The 18,373-nt window shown below is 43.1% G+C and overlaps 2 protein-coding genes across 3 annotated transcripts in view; one reads left to right on the top strand and one right to left on the bottom strand.

Moving 5' to 3' along the window:
- The window catches only part of PHF8 (PHD finger protein 8), a 181,476-nt gene that overhangs the window by 62,888 nt on the left and 100,215 nt on the right, over nucleotides 1–18,373 (top strand). For both annotated transcript variants that reach the window (XM_004713121.4, XM_030885076.2), the window contains exons 7-8: nucleotides 668–854; nucleotides 2,628–2,790. In XM_004713121.4, the coding sequence (XP_004713178.1) occupies nucleotides 668–854; nucleotides 2,628–2,790 (350 nt within the window). The remainder of the gene's footprint in view (nucleotides 1–667; nucleotides 855–2,627; nucleotides 2,791–18,373) is intronic.
- LOC101652231 (transmembrane protein 199-like) lies at nucleotides 15,322–15,978 on the bottom strand. Its single transcript, XM_045288265.1, is given in 2 exon segments — nucleotides 15,322–15,687; nucleotides 15,689–15,978. Coding segments are annotated over 2 exon segments (624 nt in total). The 3' UTR covers nucleotides 15,322–15,353.

An 18,373-nucleotide genomic window follows, 5' to 3' on the forward strand; every position in this document is an offset into this window, starting at 1 on the left:
TTTATTTGTATTGAATCCTGAAGTAACATTTGAAGTAGCTTACAGAGATGAATACTATACAAAATAGAGGAGAAAATGAAGGGGAAATTAGAACAAAAGAAGGATAAAGATGGGGAAATAGAATGTCCATAGACAAAATGAGTAGTCTGGATGTTTGTTGGAGATAGAGATTTTACTAAGGTTCTCCAAAATCAGAACAAAGAGAGAAACATAATCTGTTGTAACATTTGTGGCTTTACATAGAACAAAAATAACCTGTACTGGACCAGTTTGATGATTCCTCATAAAAGAGACACTACAAGATAGGAACAGTAAAAAAAAAGTGATAATTTGTTGGCAAGTGAGTGGACTTCATGGGAGAGAAGGGAAGTATGAGCATTTAGTAGAGGAAATGGTCACCTTCAACTGGGGAAGGCTGTGGAGCTGGGCTTGAGAATTCTGGAGCAGAGTAGACTGAGGATATAGACTAAACTGAGGGAAATGTGTCCTATATACCTTTAGGAATTCTATAGAGAGAATATTTTCTCTGTATTACCTGTCATTAAGCTATAGACATTTCATTTAGGCTTCAGTTGAAGAAAGTCTTCAATATTCAGAAGAATTGGAAGCCGTTGAACTTAGTCTACTGCAGCATACTGACATCTGCTCTCCACTCCTTCCTTATTAGGCTTTCAAACCTTGTGGAGACACCCAAGATTGTTCGGAAGCTCTCATGGGTGGAAAACTTGTGGCCAGAGGAGTGTGTTTTTGAGAGGCCTAGTGTGCAGAAGTACTGCCTCATGAGTGTGCGGGATAGCTATACAGACTTTCACATTGACTTTGGCGGCACCTCAGTCTGGTACCATGTGCTCAAGGTAGGAATATATATGGCTTTTAGAGATGATCAGGCCTTAGGCCTCTGAATTTTCATCAGATGACAGCACAAAACAGGCTGTTGAGTCCTACCCACTTCCAAGATTCTATTTGGATGGCAGAGATGAATTGTTTTTACTTTGCAGTTTTGATTTTTGAATACCAACAGATGCCTAATGTTCCCAACTACTATCTTCTTCATTGAAACAATTTATATTCCTGCTTCCATGTATGGAAATGTCCATACTTAATTCAGAAATAACTGTTAAAATTATAAGAAGTTTCCCCTTCCCCATCTTTATTAAAGAATAATTTATATGCCATAAAAAATCACCCATTTTAAGCATATAATTTGATGAGTTTTAACATTTTATGTAGTCGTGTGATTACAACCATACCAATCACTCCACCCTCCACCCCACCCCCCATCCCCGAAAATACAAACTCACTGCCACAAGTCAATTCTGACTTTATAATCAAGATAAAGCATGAGGGTTTTTTCTTTTAATGTCAAACTTTCTATAGTTTGCGTTTCATTGGTTGTTATGATTTTATAATTAACATATTGATGATCAATAAATATAAAGGAGTTTTGAGGTCTGGAAAACAGTTTTAAATAGTGTAATTGTTTTTCATCTTTGTTCATACTATTTAATTTTATTTTCATAAGCTTGAAGAAATGAGCAGAAAACTTGGGTGTAGCTCTTATCCAAATGATTACAATTCTTGAACTAGTATTATATTCATTATTATATCAGGAAAAAATTAGAATATATGTAATAATCAGTGTTATATAAATGTTAGATTTAATTTTCTAAAAATAATTTTGTTACAGAAAAATAATAGGAATATTTCCTGTGTATTGTTCACCCAGATTCCTCACATTTTATTGCACCCTTTTCTCTCTTTTAAAGTTAATATAATAAAATGATAATATATGTGTATTTTTTTGCTGGAAACATTTGAAAGTAGCTATAAACATGGTATCTCTTAATAATTCATTGTATAGTTCCAGAACACAACTAAACCATAGTATAGTTATCAAAATAATGAAGAAAACATTGCTAATACTATATGGTCTGTAAACTTGATGCCAATTTCTACAACTGTTTATCAGATATTGCTAATATTATTGATTTTTTACATTGAAAATTCTTATTGTGAATTTGGTTAAATAAATCAAGCTATGGATTAGGGATATCTTTATACTAATGGTTTTTCATTTTGGATGGCAGCCCAGCTCATAACCACTATACCACCAGGGTTCCTTAATGGTTTTTTATTTTATATTGGCACATTATCTCTGGTTATTATCCAGGCAAAACATAATTAGGAAATAAAATATTTTTCCAACGTGACCATATCTTTCAGAAGTCCTTGGGCAATTACTGATCTTTTAAACATTTATTGCCTTTGATTGCAAGTGTGAGAGGTAACATTCTGTATATAACATTTAAAGGCAAATTAAATTTTCTTTGCATCAGTAATGTGACCTTAAATGCTCCTTATATTATTATTGATCTACTTTTCTATAGGAACCAGTTTTTATTTAGCATTTCATCTAAAATAGGAGCCCTCACTGTCCATTTTTCCTAATTTGAAGGACAAAAGTACAGAAAGGCCTTTGGAAAATTTCTAAATCTATATGAAAATTATCCTTAGATGGATTTGGGGGGGGATGGCATACTAACATGGTCTTAGATTAGATGAGAGAATAATTACTTGTAATGGAAATGCTTGGTATTTGGAACTTAAAACTTTTTTGTGTGTTTCAGGGTGAAAAGATTTTCTACTTAATCCGCCCAACCAATGCCAACCTGACTCTCTTTGAGTGCTGGAGCAGTTCCTCTAATCAGAATGAGATGTTCTTTGGGGACCAGGTGGAGAAATGCTACAAGTGTTCGGTGAAGCAAGGACAGACGCTTTTCATTCCTACAGGTCTTCCTTTGGTTCTTCTGGGAGAATTTTGGGATGATGAAAAGAGAGCTTTTGGCACTTTATTCAGCCACTTCTTTTAAAATTATTTATTTATTTATTTATTTATTGGACTCTTACAGCTCTTGTCACAATCTATACATCGCTTGTATCAGGCAAATTTATACATATGTTGCCGTCATTCTTTTCTAGACATTTACTTTTGAACCCTTGGTAACGGCTCCTCTTTTCTGTCCCTTCCCACGCCTCCCCACCCTCATAAGCCCTTAATAGATTGCACATTATTATTTTTATATCTCACACCGACCATTGTCTCCCCCCATGTTTTCTGTTGTTCTTCCCCTTGGAGAGGGGTGTGTGTTATGTGCCCATCATTGCGATCGGTTCCCCCTTTCTCCCTTCCTCTCCCCTTTCTCCCTTCCTCTGCCCCTCTTCCCCCTACCCTACTGGTATCACTATTCCCACTCCTGTTCCCGGAATCTCTGTGTTGTGAGCTCCCATCTCTTATCTATACCTGTGTACATGGTCCGGTCTAGTCTGAATTGAGAAGCAGCACTGGGGTCATGGTAGTGGGGGATGAGGAAGCCTCAAGGAACCAGAGGTATATAGTGTATTTCTTTGATGCTTTACTGCACCCTGATTGACTCATCCCTTCCCTGTGGTCCCCTCTGTGGGGCGATTGTTCCATTGTCTACAGATGGGCTTTTGATCTCTGCTCCATACCCCCCTTCGTTCTCAAAAATATGTTTTTGTTTGTTATGTCTCTGCTGACTCCTATTACCCAGTCCCTATGATTCCTCATGATCTTACCGGCGGTGTGCTTCTTCCATGTGGACTTGCTTCTCTGCTGAATAGCAGCTTGTGTAACTTCAAGCCTTTGAGACCCCAGACGCTCTATCTTTTAATAGCTAGGGACCATCTGCCTTCTTCACCCATTTTTTCTTCAGTGGTTGTGTCAGGAGGGTGAACATCAGAGTGCCGATTTGCTAGAACAAAGTGTTCTTGTATTGAGGGAGGGTATGAGCAGAGGCCCAAAGTCCATCCCCTACCTTAGTGTATTACTGTATAAATATATGTACATAGGCCAATACCTCTATTTTTTTATTAGTGTATTTACATATGTACACCACTATGTTTATACCTCTATCCATTGCTTTGCTTCCTAGGTCCTTTCTCTGTTTCCTTTTACCTTCCTCCTGCCCCACCATCACTTTCCCCTTATTTCAGCCTTTTGGTACCTCCTCTTAGCTAGTTTGCTGTTGCTCTGGCACCACCACCCCCGATCCCTATCTCCTCCTTGTTATTGACTCCAACATCCCAGTTGTTCCCCTGTCTTTGGTGCTGCCTGCTCACCTCTTGCTTCCCATCCCACCATCGCCCCCCAGGTCTCCCCAGGACCGTGGTCCCACTGCTCTCTCCTTGGGCATGCCTTCCATACCTATCCTACATACGTAGCCCAAACTGATTAAAGGAGACGAAAGAAGAAGAAAAGGAAAGGGGAGAAAAGAGCAGAAAAAAAATAGAGAAGAAATATAATACAAAAATTCTGGGTCTGTTCACTGGCTTTCAAGACTGTCCTGGAGCGCCCCCCTTGGGGGCTCCTCAGGGGCTTCGTAGCTCTACCTTGTTCCAGCTGCTGGTCTGGTATGCTCCTTTCTTGGTTCACTCCATTGTGGGGGCTTCAGACCGCACTACCTCCCCACCATGTGACCCCAGAAATGTCCTCTGTCACAGTCTGCTCTAGTAAGGGGACGTGACATGAGGTGTTGTCAGCCGCCCAGTCCCCTCTGTGTCCCATTAGCTCCCCTCAGGGACTTCATCCTCCAGGCCTGGTGTGCCCGCGTGGGATCCAGGCCAGCTCTCTTTCTCTTCTTCTCTCCCAGTCTGCTTCCGCGTGGGTGTGGCATGCTGGCCCCTGCCCTCAACCTGTAGGTTCAGTGCTGCTCCCCGCCACACTCACTTCCGGGGTGGGGTGTGGGGTGGGGGCGTCAGTTTGGCTCTGGTTGGGGCCAGTCCTGTAGCTCTCTCTTTTCATGTATTCCATGGGGCCACATTGTCCTCATGGTTTGGTGCACTGTGGTAGGGTCTGCATGCCCACTTTAATTCTGTGGAGACAAAACCAGTACTGTCCCCCTGGATGGCTTAGTGCCCTGCTCCCTCCGTCATCATTTCACTTTTGCCAGCCCCCCTTTGCTTCCTCCCCCCTCCTTCCTTTCCCCATTTTTGTGTTGGGCTAACATGTACCTCCTTGAGTTTCGTCCAGCCTAACTCCCGACTCTCTGTATCTCAACCCAAATGCTGTGATATAGGTGACTTATTTTCTATACCTACCGTGCTGATTACACTTATCTCAGTGGACTCATGCTGTGCTTCTCCTTTTGTGATTGGCTGACTTTGCTTAGCATAATTTGTTCTAACTCTTCTCATGAAAAGACCTGTTTCATGTGCTCATCAGTGCTTTTTAGGGATGCATAGTACTCCATTGTGTGTATGTGCCAGAGTTTACTGATCCACTCATCAACCTATGGGAATTTATGTTGTTTCCAACTCTTTACAATTGTGAATTGTGCTACAATAAGCATACGACTGGATGCGGTTTATTTCTTACTTCTTCTGGGTATATGCACAGTAGAGGGACGGCTGGGTCATAAGGTAGATCAATTCCATTTTTTTTAAGTATCGCTTTCCATAGCTGCTGTACATATCTACAAAACCACCAGCAATGTAGGAGAGTTCCTATCTCACCACATCCCCTCCAACATTTGTTGCCCTCTGATTTTCTGATTTGGGCTAGCCTCAGAGGTGTTAGATGGTATCTCATGGTTGTTTTGATTTGCATTTCTCTGATGGCTAATGATCAAGAGCATTTTCTCTTATATTTATTGGCTGTGTGGGACTCCTCCCTAGTGAAACTTCTTTTTAGTTCTTTTGCCCACTTCTTAGTGGGGTTGACTGTGGGGGGAGGTCAGATGCTTACAGACATCCTCCCTGAAGACAGTCAGTCACCAGACTAAGATAGGCCCCCTGCTCCCTGCTGTTAAGGACAATGGACAGGCCTGCAGTCATTAATTTGGTTCCTGTAGGTGGGTTCACACCCTACTGATAATGGTTCCTATGGAGATCCAGAGAAGGATCAAACCCGCTAAGTGACATCCAAAGTTAAGCTGCCATCCTGAATCTAGGATCGCCCATCTTGTTACATGAATACCCCCAATCCCTCCTCTTCCTATTGCATGTACGCCTCTAGACCACCCCCTTCCATTACTGTATAACCTATAGTGCAACCCCTTCCTGTGACATGTCTTTACCTGTAATTAGTGGGCTTGCACGCCCACAAAGGTATATAGACCTGGGTTAGCAATTGAGAGAGCTAGCGCTCGCCCCCGCCCCCCCCCTCTGCTTCTCCCTTGACCTCTCCTTGGCTCCCTTGGCTCCCTCTCCTGCCCTGTTTCCCTTTCCCCTTGTCCTCCTTCCCTTCCCCCTCTCTCCAGGTGGACCACCAAGCAGGAGCTGAGGTGAGCATTGCTATCATGAAATGTGTCTGACTCTGTTATTTTAATATCTCATTTATCTCTCATGCGCTCAGTGACTTTAATATAATATTTATATATCTCAACCATACATATGTGCTAATTAAACCCACGATTAGTGGTGGGGGGCTGACTCCCCCACCTCAAACCATAGTTAACTGTTTTCCTCTTTTTGTAGACTTAGAAGGATATTGTAGATTTTTGTAATAAGCCCTTTGTCTGTTCTGTTGTTGCTAAAAATCATCTCCCACTCTGTGGGTTGCCTTGTTACCCTTTTGGAAGTTTTTTGATGTATACAGGTGTTTTATCCTTATTAAATCCCACTTGTTGATTTCAGGTTCCTTTGTGTGTGAACCCTGCCCTATTGCAGTTATCCTTTGTATTCCCTGGACCAAGGTTCTTAGGTTTGTCCCCATTCCTTCACTAATGATCCTTATGGTTTAGGATTTTACTTCTAGGTCCATGATCCACCTTGAGTTTGTTCTTGTGCATGGGGTGAGATAGACATCCTGTTTTATTTTTCTACATGTGGATTTCCATTGTTTCCAGCACCACTGTTAAATAGGCGTCGCCAGCCCACTTGATGCTTTTAGGGCCCTTATATATATGCTGATGGCTTTATTTCTGGGGTTTCTGTTCTTTTCTATTGATCTGTGTATCTGTGATTATGCCAGTACCACGCTGTTTTAACCACTGTGGCTGTGTAGTAGGTGTGAAAATCAGGTAAAGCGAGCCTCTGACTGTCCTTCTTGAGGAGTTCTCTGATAATTCGGGCTTCTTACCTCTCCATATGAAATTGGTGGTCAGTTTTTCAGTTCTTTGGAAAAGGTTGTTGGTGTTTGAATCGGGATAGTTTTAAACTTATACAGTGCCTTGGGTAGGATACACATCTGTACTATATTGAGTCTTCTGATCCATGAGCATGGGATATTTTTCCATTTGTAGAGGTTGCTTTTGGTTTCCTGTAGTAGGGTCTTATAGTTTTCCTTGTATTTTTTTTTTTTGTTAAATAAATCCCTAGATATCTCAAATTGTTCTTGGTTATTGGGAAGGGTATTGCCTTCTTGATCTCGTTTTCCATGGTCTCGTCCGATGTATATAGCAAACCAGTGGACTTCTGTTTGTTGATCTTGTATCCTGTCACTCTTCCATACTCCTCTATTTCTGTCAGTACTACGGTTGTAGAGCTTTTGGAATTTGCAATGCACAGAATCATGTCGTCTGCAAACAGTGATAATTTCACCTCCTCTCCAAGTTGAATACCTTTGATGTCCTTCTGTTGTCTTATGCTATTAGCTAGGACCTCCAGTACAAAATTGAATAGAAGTGGAGACAAAGGACATCCTTGTTTGGTCCCCTTTTTCAGTGGGATTGATACCATCTTTTCTCCATTGACTATGATGTTAGCTGTCAGCGTTCGTAGATAGCTTGTATTAACTTGAGGAATTGACAGTCCATTCCTGTCCTCTTGAGCATCTTAATTAGGAATGGGTGTTGAATGTTGTCAAATGCTTTTTCTGCATCTATGGATATTATCATGTGTTTCTTATACTTTTTCTTATCAATGTGGTATATAATATTGATGGATTTTCGGATGTTAAGCCATCCCTCTATCCCTCGGATGAATCCTACCTGATCCTGATGGATGATGTGTTTTATATACTTTTGTATTCTGTTGGCCAATATCTTGTTGAAGAATTTTGCATCTATGCTCATTAGAGATATTGGTCTATAGTTTTTTATTCCTGTGGAATCCTTGCCCTGTTTGGGTATCAAAGTTATACTGGCTTTGTAAAATGAGTCTGGGAGTTTAACATCCTTTTATACACTCGAATACTTTGTGGAGGATCGCTGTCAGCTCTTCCCCTGAATGCTTTGTAGAATTCTCCTGTGAAATCGACTGGTCTGGGAGCTTTTTTTTGTTGGTAGCTTCTTGATAACCATATCTATTTCTTCTTTTGCTATGGGTTTGTTTAGGGTCTTGACCTCAATCTGGGATAGTCTAGGGAAGGATTGTTTTTACAAGTATTTGTCCATGTGTTCCACAGTGTTGAATTCATTAGAATACAGACTTTCATAGTACTTTATAACTATCCTTTTAATCTCATTAGGTTCTGTTGTGATTCTCCCTGTTTTATTCCTCATCCTGGCTATTGTTTGCTCTTTCCTTTCTTTGGTTGCTGCATTAATCTTCTGCATAGTTCTTTTGTCTTCCCAGTGGTTCAACTCTACCCTTTTCCTTTTGCTATTGGAAGTATTGTTCTGTAGTCTCTGTTCTAATTGCTGGAGGTTTTGTGAGAGCGTATCTATCCTAAGTCTCTCTTCCTTTTTCAGAAATGCCCTTTTTGCTACCAAGCTACCTCTAATGACTGCTTTCACCGTATCCCATAGATTTTGATGCATTGTATTCTTATTCTCATTAGCTTCTAGAAACTTTCTGATCTCCTCTCTAATCTGGGTCAGTACCCACTCATGTTGCAGAAAATCATTATGCATCCTCCAATTGTTTGCCCTTGTTTTTCTGGTTGTTCTTTGATCTTCAGCTTTATGGTATGGTTATCTGAGAAGGGTGTTTGCATAATCTCTATGTGTTTGAATTTACTCAAGCATGACTTGTTTCCAAGCATGTAGTTTATTTTTGAAAATGAGCTAGGCATGCTTGAGAAGAATATTTTTTTTTTCCATTTGGATGGAAAGCTCTAAATATGTCTGTCAGATCTAGTAGCCTAATTGTAGTGTTTAGCTGTATAGTCTCTTTGCTGAGCTTCCTTCCCAATGATATATCTTTCTCTGAAAGTGGTGTATTAAAGTCATGTACTGTAATTGTTGAATCTGTGATATCTTTTTTCATGTTTTGAATAGTTTGACAAATTTCATGGGTCTCTCATTTGGTGCATATATAGTTATTATGCTCACTGGTTCCTGGTAAACTAATCATTTGAGCATTAAATAGTGCCCCTCCTTATTTCTTTTTATGGTTTGAACCTTGAGATGAATTTTGTCTTGAGATTAGGATTGGGACACCTGCTGTTTTTGAGTTGCCGTTTGCCTGGTATATCTTCTGCAAGCCTTTTATTCTTAGTTTATTCTTGTCTGTGAGCTTAATAACCTGTTTCCCGGAAAGTAAGACATCCCCCCAAAATAAGAACTACTTACAGTTGTGCCTCTCACTGAAATATAAGGCATCTTCCAGAAAATAAAATCTCCCTGAAAATAAGGCCACCCGAAGCTACTGTAACTCTGGACTCTGCACCATAGCGGTGGGCACTGCTGCGCAGCTCACTGTTGGCCGCAGTGCAGCTGGAGCAGACAGGAAGTGTGAGGTCTCTTTTAGTAAAACAATAAATGTGTACCATATTCTTATTCATGGAAAAATAAGACATCCTCTGAAAATAAGACCTAGTGCATCTTTGGGAGCAAAAATTATTATAAGACACTGTCTTATTTTAGGGGAAACAGGGTATGTATTTCTGCAGGCAACAGATAGATGGGTTATGTTTTCCAAGCCATTCTGAAAGCCTTTTTAGTGTTGGAATTAAGGCCATTGACATATGGAGTTATCACGATCTGTGGATTCATTGCTGACATCTCGTGCCTTTTGTTTTGGGTGTTTTCTTATCACCCTTATCACTGCATTGTGTCTTTGTGGGGGGGCTTCTTTATTGCCTTCTGTTTTACCTCTAAGGCCATGTTATTATCATGGTGATTGTTATTGGTTCATTGGCTTCTGGTTGGAATTGAGCTATATGGTATTCTCCTGTTAGTGTTTGGTGGATGTTGGTCTTCTGGCCATAGCGAGTCAGCAAGGATCTTCCTCAGGGTTGGGTGTCTTACAGCATATTCTTTACGTTTTTCCTTGTCCTGTAAGACCCTTCTCTCTCCTTCTACCTTAATAGATAATTTGGCAGGGTAAAGGTTTCTAGGATAGGCGTTTTTTTCTTTCAGCTTTTGGAAGATGTTACTCCACTTCCTCCTCCTCTTCATGGTTTCTGTTGATAGGTCTGAGCATATTCTTACTTGTGAGCCATTGTATGTGACTGTCGTCTTTTCTTTTATTGCTTTTAGGATTTTTTTCCTTGAAGTTGGATAGTTTAACTATTATATGCCTTGGTAAGTTCTTCCTGGGGTTTAATTTAATTGGTGTCCTCTCTGCTTCCTGTATGAGTGATTGATTCTCATTCATAGGGTGGGGAATTTTCTTCCAGAAATTCCCTTGTTAGTTTCGCTGTTGATTTCTCTGCTGTGTCTTTCTCCAGTAGGCCAGTAATTAGGATGCTGTTCTTCTTCATAGCATCTGTCATTTATCTCAGGTTTTCTTCAGCCTCTTTTATTATCTTGTTTGATTGTCTTTCTCATTTGCTGAGGTCTGCCTGATTATCTTCGAGATCACTGGTACAGTTCTCAGCCTCCAGTCTGTTTGTGAGATATGTGATCTTGTGTGCACCTTCTGCTACTTCATCCATTAGCTCCTGTATTTCCTTTAGGTGTATGGACTGCATCCCCTCTATCATGGACTTCATTCCCTCTGTAATGGACTTTATCTCTTCTGACTTTGGATCCTTGGTCTCTGTAGCTTCCCTCATCTCCTGTATTACTCCAAGCAGCCTTCTGAAAATTTCTTTTTGTGGCAGATCCACATCATATTCTTCTGCGAGTGTTAGTTCTGCTGTTGTAGTTTGTCTCCTGTGTTTTCTTGTTGGGAGCTATGCGGTATGCTGTTATTTACGTAATTTTTTCGAAGAGCTGGGCACCATATTTCTGAGACCAAGAGGCCCTGCGTTCTTTCTCTGTGTGACTGTCAATGGTGATTTCAAGGGCTGCCTGTGGCCTACTATGGAGGTGGATCAGGCTGCTGTTTAACGTTGCGAGCACACGTGGGGACAGCTCTTTGGGGAAATCAGTTTGACTGGTGGATAACTCCCAGTACAGTGATAGGGCTATACTGGGCCAATGGGTAGGTGGTGGCCCCATTGGCGTCTAAGGTGGTGTGACCAGCTTGAGCTGGGGAGCTCCAAGAATTGGGTCACTGGTCCCCTGGGTTCCAGAGATAGGCTACATTTGGGGGAAGTGTACCCTCTGGACCAGGGATATACTTTCTACTGTTCCACTCCCTGGGTGGGCTGGGAGGGGATGGGCCAGTTATGATCCCCAAGCTGGGATAGACCCAAGCAGTGTCTATCTGTGGCCCCTAGGCCTCGGCACTTTCCGGGGGGCACCTGCAAGGACCCACTCTGTGACTCCCTGTGGCTACAGGCAAAGCAGTGCGTGGTGGGCCTGCAAGGCCCCAATCCATGACTGACTCCCCATGGATCAGGTTGGGGTGGCGTGCAGCAGGCCTGAAAGGTCCCAGTCCATGACCCCAACTCCCGGTGGCTCAGGCCTCTGCAGCACAGCGTGCGGTGGGCCCTCAAAGCCCCAGTCTGCAACTACGACTCCCTGCAGGTCAGGCTGAGGCGGTACGCAGCAGGCACGTAATGCTCCAGTCTGTGACTCTGACTCCCCGCAGGTCAGGCCGAGGTAGGGCGTGGCACAGTGTGCTAGGCTGGGAGGTGTGGGGGCCACCAGAAGCTGCAGTGCTGTGGAAATGGTAGGCGGGAAGTGTGGGCGACCTTCCGTGTGGTCAGGGAGTGGCTGGGGCTGCAATGAGCTGAGGTGCCTTGGAAGTGGCAGAGGCTGTGCCTTGTTAACACAGTACATGCAACCGTGCAGTGGGTGGAGGCAACCTAGTCACTGGTGCTGGATGCCCCCAGCTGCAGTCATTCATACTTGCTGCAACTTAGGCCCTGCGTGGCTGCTGGGAGTGACCAGAGCTTGCAGGCAGAATCGCCGCCTTTCCTTGTGGAGGCAGGGGAACTATGGGAAACGGGAACAGCTCCGTCAGGTGGGAGCCGTGAATGGACAGTTGCTATGTGGTGGTCTGGTGCGGCCTTGGGGAGCTCTACACAATAGCCATCCCATTCCTGGGGTGGCAACTAGGCCAGGGGGTGGAGGTGGAGGACACTGGCTGATGGTGACCAAGGCACACAGAGGTTGCACAGACAGCGGGAAATCCCTGGTATATGGACCCAGATCTCTGAGGCTTGGAACAAATCAGATGCAGGGCAGGGCCACTCCTGGACAGGGAGGGCTCCTCATGGGATTTTTCCACTTTCCAGAACACTTCCACTTGACCTCCTGGACACCATACTCACCAGAGCTCCCATATGGGCTGCTTACCTGGGTGCCAACTTGAACCCTAACTACTTCTAATAATAGGGGTAACCAAAAAAAACCCTAGAATTTTTCCCCCAAAGCTGTGTATTTAAATTTTTTTACAAAACAACTTTATCATCTTCAAAGGACTCTCCATTACACTTAATACACTTATCAAAACTTTGATTCCATTCTTGGAAGCATTTTTCATACTCATTTGTTTGGATGGCTGACAGCACCTCATTTTTTTCTTCACCTCTTCTGTGTTGTCAAATCACTGTCCTTTCATTTATCTCTTCATTCGTGGAAACTTAAAGAAGTCCCATGGAGTGAGGTCAGTTGAATAAGGTGCGTAGGGGCATGAGAGGCATGCCATTTTTTGCCAAAACTGGTGCACTGGGATGGCTAGATGAGGAGGTACACTGTGGTGGAAAAATCAGTCCCCAGTCTGCCACAAATCAGGCCTTTTTTTGTCACACATTGTTTCACTGTCTTTTCAGAAACTCTAAATCAGTGGTTTTCAAGCTTCCTAATGCCATGACCCTTTAATACAGTTCCTAATGTGGTGGTGACCCCCTAACCATAAAATTATTTTGATTACTACTTCATAACGGTAATTTTGCTACTATTATGAATGGGATGACCCCTGTGAAAGGGTCGTTTGACCCCTAAAGGGGTCGCAACCCACAGGTTGAGAACCACTGCTCTAAATAGAAAACTTAATTAACAGTCTGGTCTACAGGAACGAACTCCAAATACATTGCCAGTTGACATTTTCATCCATTTGGGAAGTTGACGGATGTACAGAACAAGGTTTGTCATCACTCGACTTTTTACCTTTGTGGAAATGAGAAAACCACTCGTACACTTGCGTTTTTCCCACAGTGCTGTCCTTGTAATTTGTGTTCAACATCACAACAGTTTCTGCAGCATTTTTTCCCAAGCAGGAGACACAATTTGACAGCTGCACGCTGTTCTCTTAAATCGGCCATCACTAAAAACAAGGTTCGAGCAAAAATCCTGTTACAAAAAAATTCACTGTGACCAGAGAGAACCTTCCCAGGTGACACCACTGGGAACAACACTAAGTCAGCAAGTTTCTAGATGCTCATCTAGTGGGAAAAATGTGTACTATGAAAGCTCCACCCAGTGGAGCTTTTTTCTGGGTTTTTTTTTCCCTTTGGTACCCCCTCATACATTATTCTGATTATGTGCTAAAATCCCTCTTATCAAGAAAATTCATATGGTAACCTGTAGGCTAAAAGTGGGTAAGTCTGAGAGGAGATTGATAGACTCGTTTGCACTGAATTGATGTTAAGTTGGTGGACAGATAGAGTACAGGGCTTTCACCCCCATGACTAAGGATAGTGGCGGGGAAGCTAGCTCTCGTAAAACCATATTCACTGCCATTGAAGCTATTTTTGACTCATAGTGACCCTTCAGGAAAGAGTACAACAGCCTCTATACGTTCTGAAACTCTAATTCTTTTTAATTTTATTTTATTGGGGGCTCTTATAGCTCTTATCACAATCCACACATATATCCATTGTGTCAAACACATCTGTACATACAGTGTCATCATCTTTTTCTTTTTTTTTTCTTTTTGCAATCAACATTTATTGAACAAATAACTCCAGTGCATGATCTTCTAAGTGCCCAATGCGGGTTCTGTCATCACAACACTGCCTGGTCTGAGGAGAGTCACGTGACAGGGACTCCAGGACATTCTAGGAGTTCGTGCCTCCGTGTGTCGTATGAAGGACCAGGCAGCGGTCACTTGTGTCTCTCGGCCCATGCTGTCTTTTAGAAAAAGGACCTACACTGGCTCCATTTCCAACCTTGCGGACTGACTGTGAAGACCGAAGGTAACCACGTACGGCAATGGCATCAACTGTGACCATTCACATGGTATCTTCTGCATGAACCCACATTTTGTTTTAAAAACGCCCATACGATACCCTGCATTAGGCTTATGTCTAAGTATGCACACTACACATTTGTATCTAGAGTTGTATCTGAACATGGTCCCCGCTTATAAAATACAGCTCTATTGAAACAACCCCCCAGTAGGTAGAATCCTCCCGCCACACGCACACACAGAATCTTGCCGTTTAAAGCAGACGTACTGTTTGTCAACTGGACTGCTTGGCGCTTTGGAGGCAGAGCAAAGGGTGATGGGATGGAGCATGGGTGAGCACAGACTAGGGTTGGGAAGTGACAGAAACATGTCACAAAAGGGGGTGGTGGTGAGGGCAGGCTGACAGAAGAGAAGGATGAAGGTGAAAACTACAATTTTAAAAAGGTAGCTGCCGTCCTTCTAATTTCACCTTCCTGCACCAATTCCTTTCTCTAGTTCAGTACCCTCTGGCCAGACCCTCCTTCAGCACAAACCAGAGAGAGGAGATCCCGCTTTGGGGAACTCTTCTGACTACAATGCCACGTCTGCGTTGGGGACATGTGCACAAAGGATGACAACTGGTTTGTACATTTGGGCAAGTTCATGGCCGTCTGGTGTACTTCTAGGAAGGCCTGGAATCCATTCACTCCCCGCGGAAAACAAAAACAGTCACAACGGTGCTCAGAGAGGACTGGACAAGAAAGTGGAGCACCAGATTCAGGGTACGGAACTGACAGGCCAGTTCTTTGTGACTGAAGATCCGCTGCCTGAGTCCCCTCTGGAAACTCATGGGGATGGGCTCTTCACAGGAACAGCAGGTGGCCTGGCCCTTGGACATACTGAGCTTAGAACAAAGAGCTGGCTAGGCTGAAAGAGAGTCAGTCGGTAGTTGTGAGTCTGAACGAAGCCCGCCAAACCTTTTCCAGAATTTGTCCATGAAGCATCGGTTAGAGTTCTCCCAACTCGCTTTCCATTGCTCGCACCATGACATACAGCTCGGCCAGCCCCACCACAGAGGCCACGATCACTGCAGCCAGCACCCGCGAAGCCATTTCTGTGAATATATACTGGCTTCTGAGGTAAGCGCAGACAAAGGCAGCTGCTACCGTGACAATGAAGTTGAAGATGGTGATGACCAGAGCCTTCACTGACCTCACTTGTTTCCCCAGTTCACCGAGAGTCCCACCATGCCTGGAATCCTGGCAGGTGACATTACGGGTGATCCGCTTATATTCCTCGTTGGCCAGCTGTATCTTAATCTTCTCCAACCGGGCGACTAACTGGGTTCCGAGGAGGCTTCACCACCTCTGGGAGATAGATTTCACTGCCTTCCAGGAGCTCATGGAGATAGAGCGTGGAGCCCCTCTCCCTCAGGTGCTGGTGCAGATCTCGGATCAGACGGAAGGAAACCAGGCGCTCGGGGCCACGCGGGCTATCACCGCCCTTGTGTTTCTTCCCCACTGCGGCCTCCAATTCGGCCCGTAGCTTTCGGGGCAGTTTCTCAGGCTCTAGTTCCCCGCCAGGGCCTAAAGCGTGAACCAAGCACTCTCCGGCCACGAAGGAAGACGCCATGTTTGTGCGACTCTGTCGTCATCATTTTTTTCAAAACATTTTCTTTCTGCTTGAGCCTTTGGTATCAGCTCATATTTTTTCCTTCCTCCCTTCCCCACCCTCCCTCTGTCATGTCCCCGTGATCATTTATAAATCATTCTTTTTTCCCTGTCATACCACTTTCTCTCTTCATCCAATTTTCTGCTGTCCATCCCCTTGGGATGGGTGCCACATATCAATTATTGTGATCGGTTGCCCCTTACCTCCCCTCCTTCCTTTACCCTCCTAGTATTGCTGCTTTCCTTATTGGTCCTGAGTGGTCCATTCCCTGTGTTTCGAGTTCTTATCTGTACCAGTATGCATGTTCTGGTCTAGCCAGATTTGCAAGGTAGAATTGGGGTCATGATAGTGGGAGGTGGGGACGAAACATTAAAGAACTAGAGGAAGGTCGTGTGTTTCATTGGTACTACATTGTACCCTGGACTGGCTCGTCTCTTCCTTGTGGCCGTTCTGACAGGGGATGTCCAATTGACAACTGATGGGCTTTGGGTCTCCGCTCTGCCCTCCCCCTCATTCCCATTGATAAGGTTTTGTTTCATTTGTTTTGTTTTGTTTCTTTGATGCCTGATACCGATCTCATCAACACTTCATGATCACACAGGCTGGTGTGTCATCATTTGGGCTTTTTTGCTTCTCAGCTAGATGGCTGCTTATTTATCTTCAAATCTTTTAAGACCCCAGACATTATATGTTTTGATAGCCGGGCACCATCAGCTTTCTTCACCACATTAGTGTATGCACCCATTTTGTTTTCAGCGATTGTCAGAGAAGGTGAACATCACAGAGTGCTGTGTTGGTAGAATGAAGTGTTCTTGCATTGAAGGAGTACTTGAGTGGAGGCCCAATGTCTATCTGCTGCCGTAATATTTTATAGATAAGAATATGTACATAGATCTAATCCCCTATCACTATTTATAAATATATTTACATATACATGCCTGTATTTAGACCTTTATAAATGTCCTTTGACTCCCACTTCTTTCCTCTATTTCTTTTTACATTCCTCCTGTTCCACTATCATGTTCACCCTTCATTTGGGTTTTGATAATTCATCTCGGCTACATTGTCCTTGATCGAACCCTTTCCCCTCCAAGCATCTTATTCCCTCCTTACCATCAATTTTAGATTACTTATTCTTCCCTTGTCCTTGGGTTTGTTGGCACCTCCGTTCTTTTACCCCACCTCCCCCTCTCCCGTGTCCTCCTGGAACCATCGGTACAATTGTTCTCTCCTCTGGATTTTTCATACCATCTATTCTTGTCCAGATAGACATGCATAGACAATAATACATGCATAAAGAAAGCAAAGTATAACAAAAAATAAAACAACTAATACAACTAAATAAATAAATAAAACAGTAGCAAAAAGTGAAAAGCCCTCAAACAGTTCCAGGTCTGTCTGTTAACCTTTATGAGTGTTTTCCAGTCGAGTCCGCTGGGGTGTCATTCCCTGGGCCTAAAGTCCGCTTTTGCATTCCTTGGGGACTTTGTTTCATTCACATCTTGGAGCACCAGGTTGATGTCTGGTCACTTTCCCACTCTATTTTGGAGATATAAACAACACCCTCCCTTTGGGTGGATTAGTGCACTTTTTCTCATATACCCCTGTCTCATTTTTGTTGTTGTTTTCCCCTCCTTTTTTAGTTGGCTGCCATACGTATCCCTGGGTTGGGTTTGGCACCTGCCGCAAACTCTAATTCTGTACAGGAGTAGAAAGCCTCATCTTTGTCCTGCTGAACAGCTGGTGGTTTTGAACTCTTAGCTTTTGGTTAGCTGTCCAACTTATAACCGCTATGCTGCCAGGGCTTCAGGAGGCTAACTACAAATCAAAATAACCTGGGGTGGGGTTTGAGGGTCCCCGCCTAAATAATATATATCTGTACTTCACCCATATTATTACATCTAGATGGTTCCTACATCTAGGTTGGAGTCAAAATAGGCATATTTTTTAAAAGCACTCTCCCCCCCCCCCAACTTGTCTCAGTTTTGGGAGAATTGACATCTTTATTTTAGTGAGTCTTCCAGTTTTTAAACATAGTATCTCTCTTCATTGATTTTTACTTTATTTTATTAGAGCTAATGTTGAATTTTCTTGAAGTGTTTGGTAGAATTTTCCAGTGAAATCATAGACCATTTGGGGGATCAGGGATTTTAATTACAATTCAACAGTAAATAAAAATGGGGAGATGGGGCACACTTGACTTGTCCCTTTTTATGTGGGATTCTTTTGTCTTTTCTCCGTGGTCTACCTTGTTGGCTGTTGACTTTTCATATATAGCTTGTATTAATTATATTGAGCAACTTTCCTTCCATTCCTATCTTTTTCAGTGTCTTGAATAGGAATGAGTGTTTTGGAT

The sequence above is a fragment of the Echinops telfairi genome, unplaced genomic scaffold, assembly GCF_000313985.2.
Source record: "Echinops telfairi isolate 266 unplaced genomic scaffold, ASM31398v2 ScPeMD7_19;HRSCAF=73, whole genome shotgun sequence".
NCBI classification, from domain to species: Eukaryota; Metazoa; Chordata; class Mammalia; order Afrosoricida; family Tenrecidae; genus Echinops; species Echinops telfairi.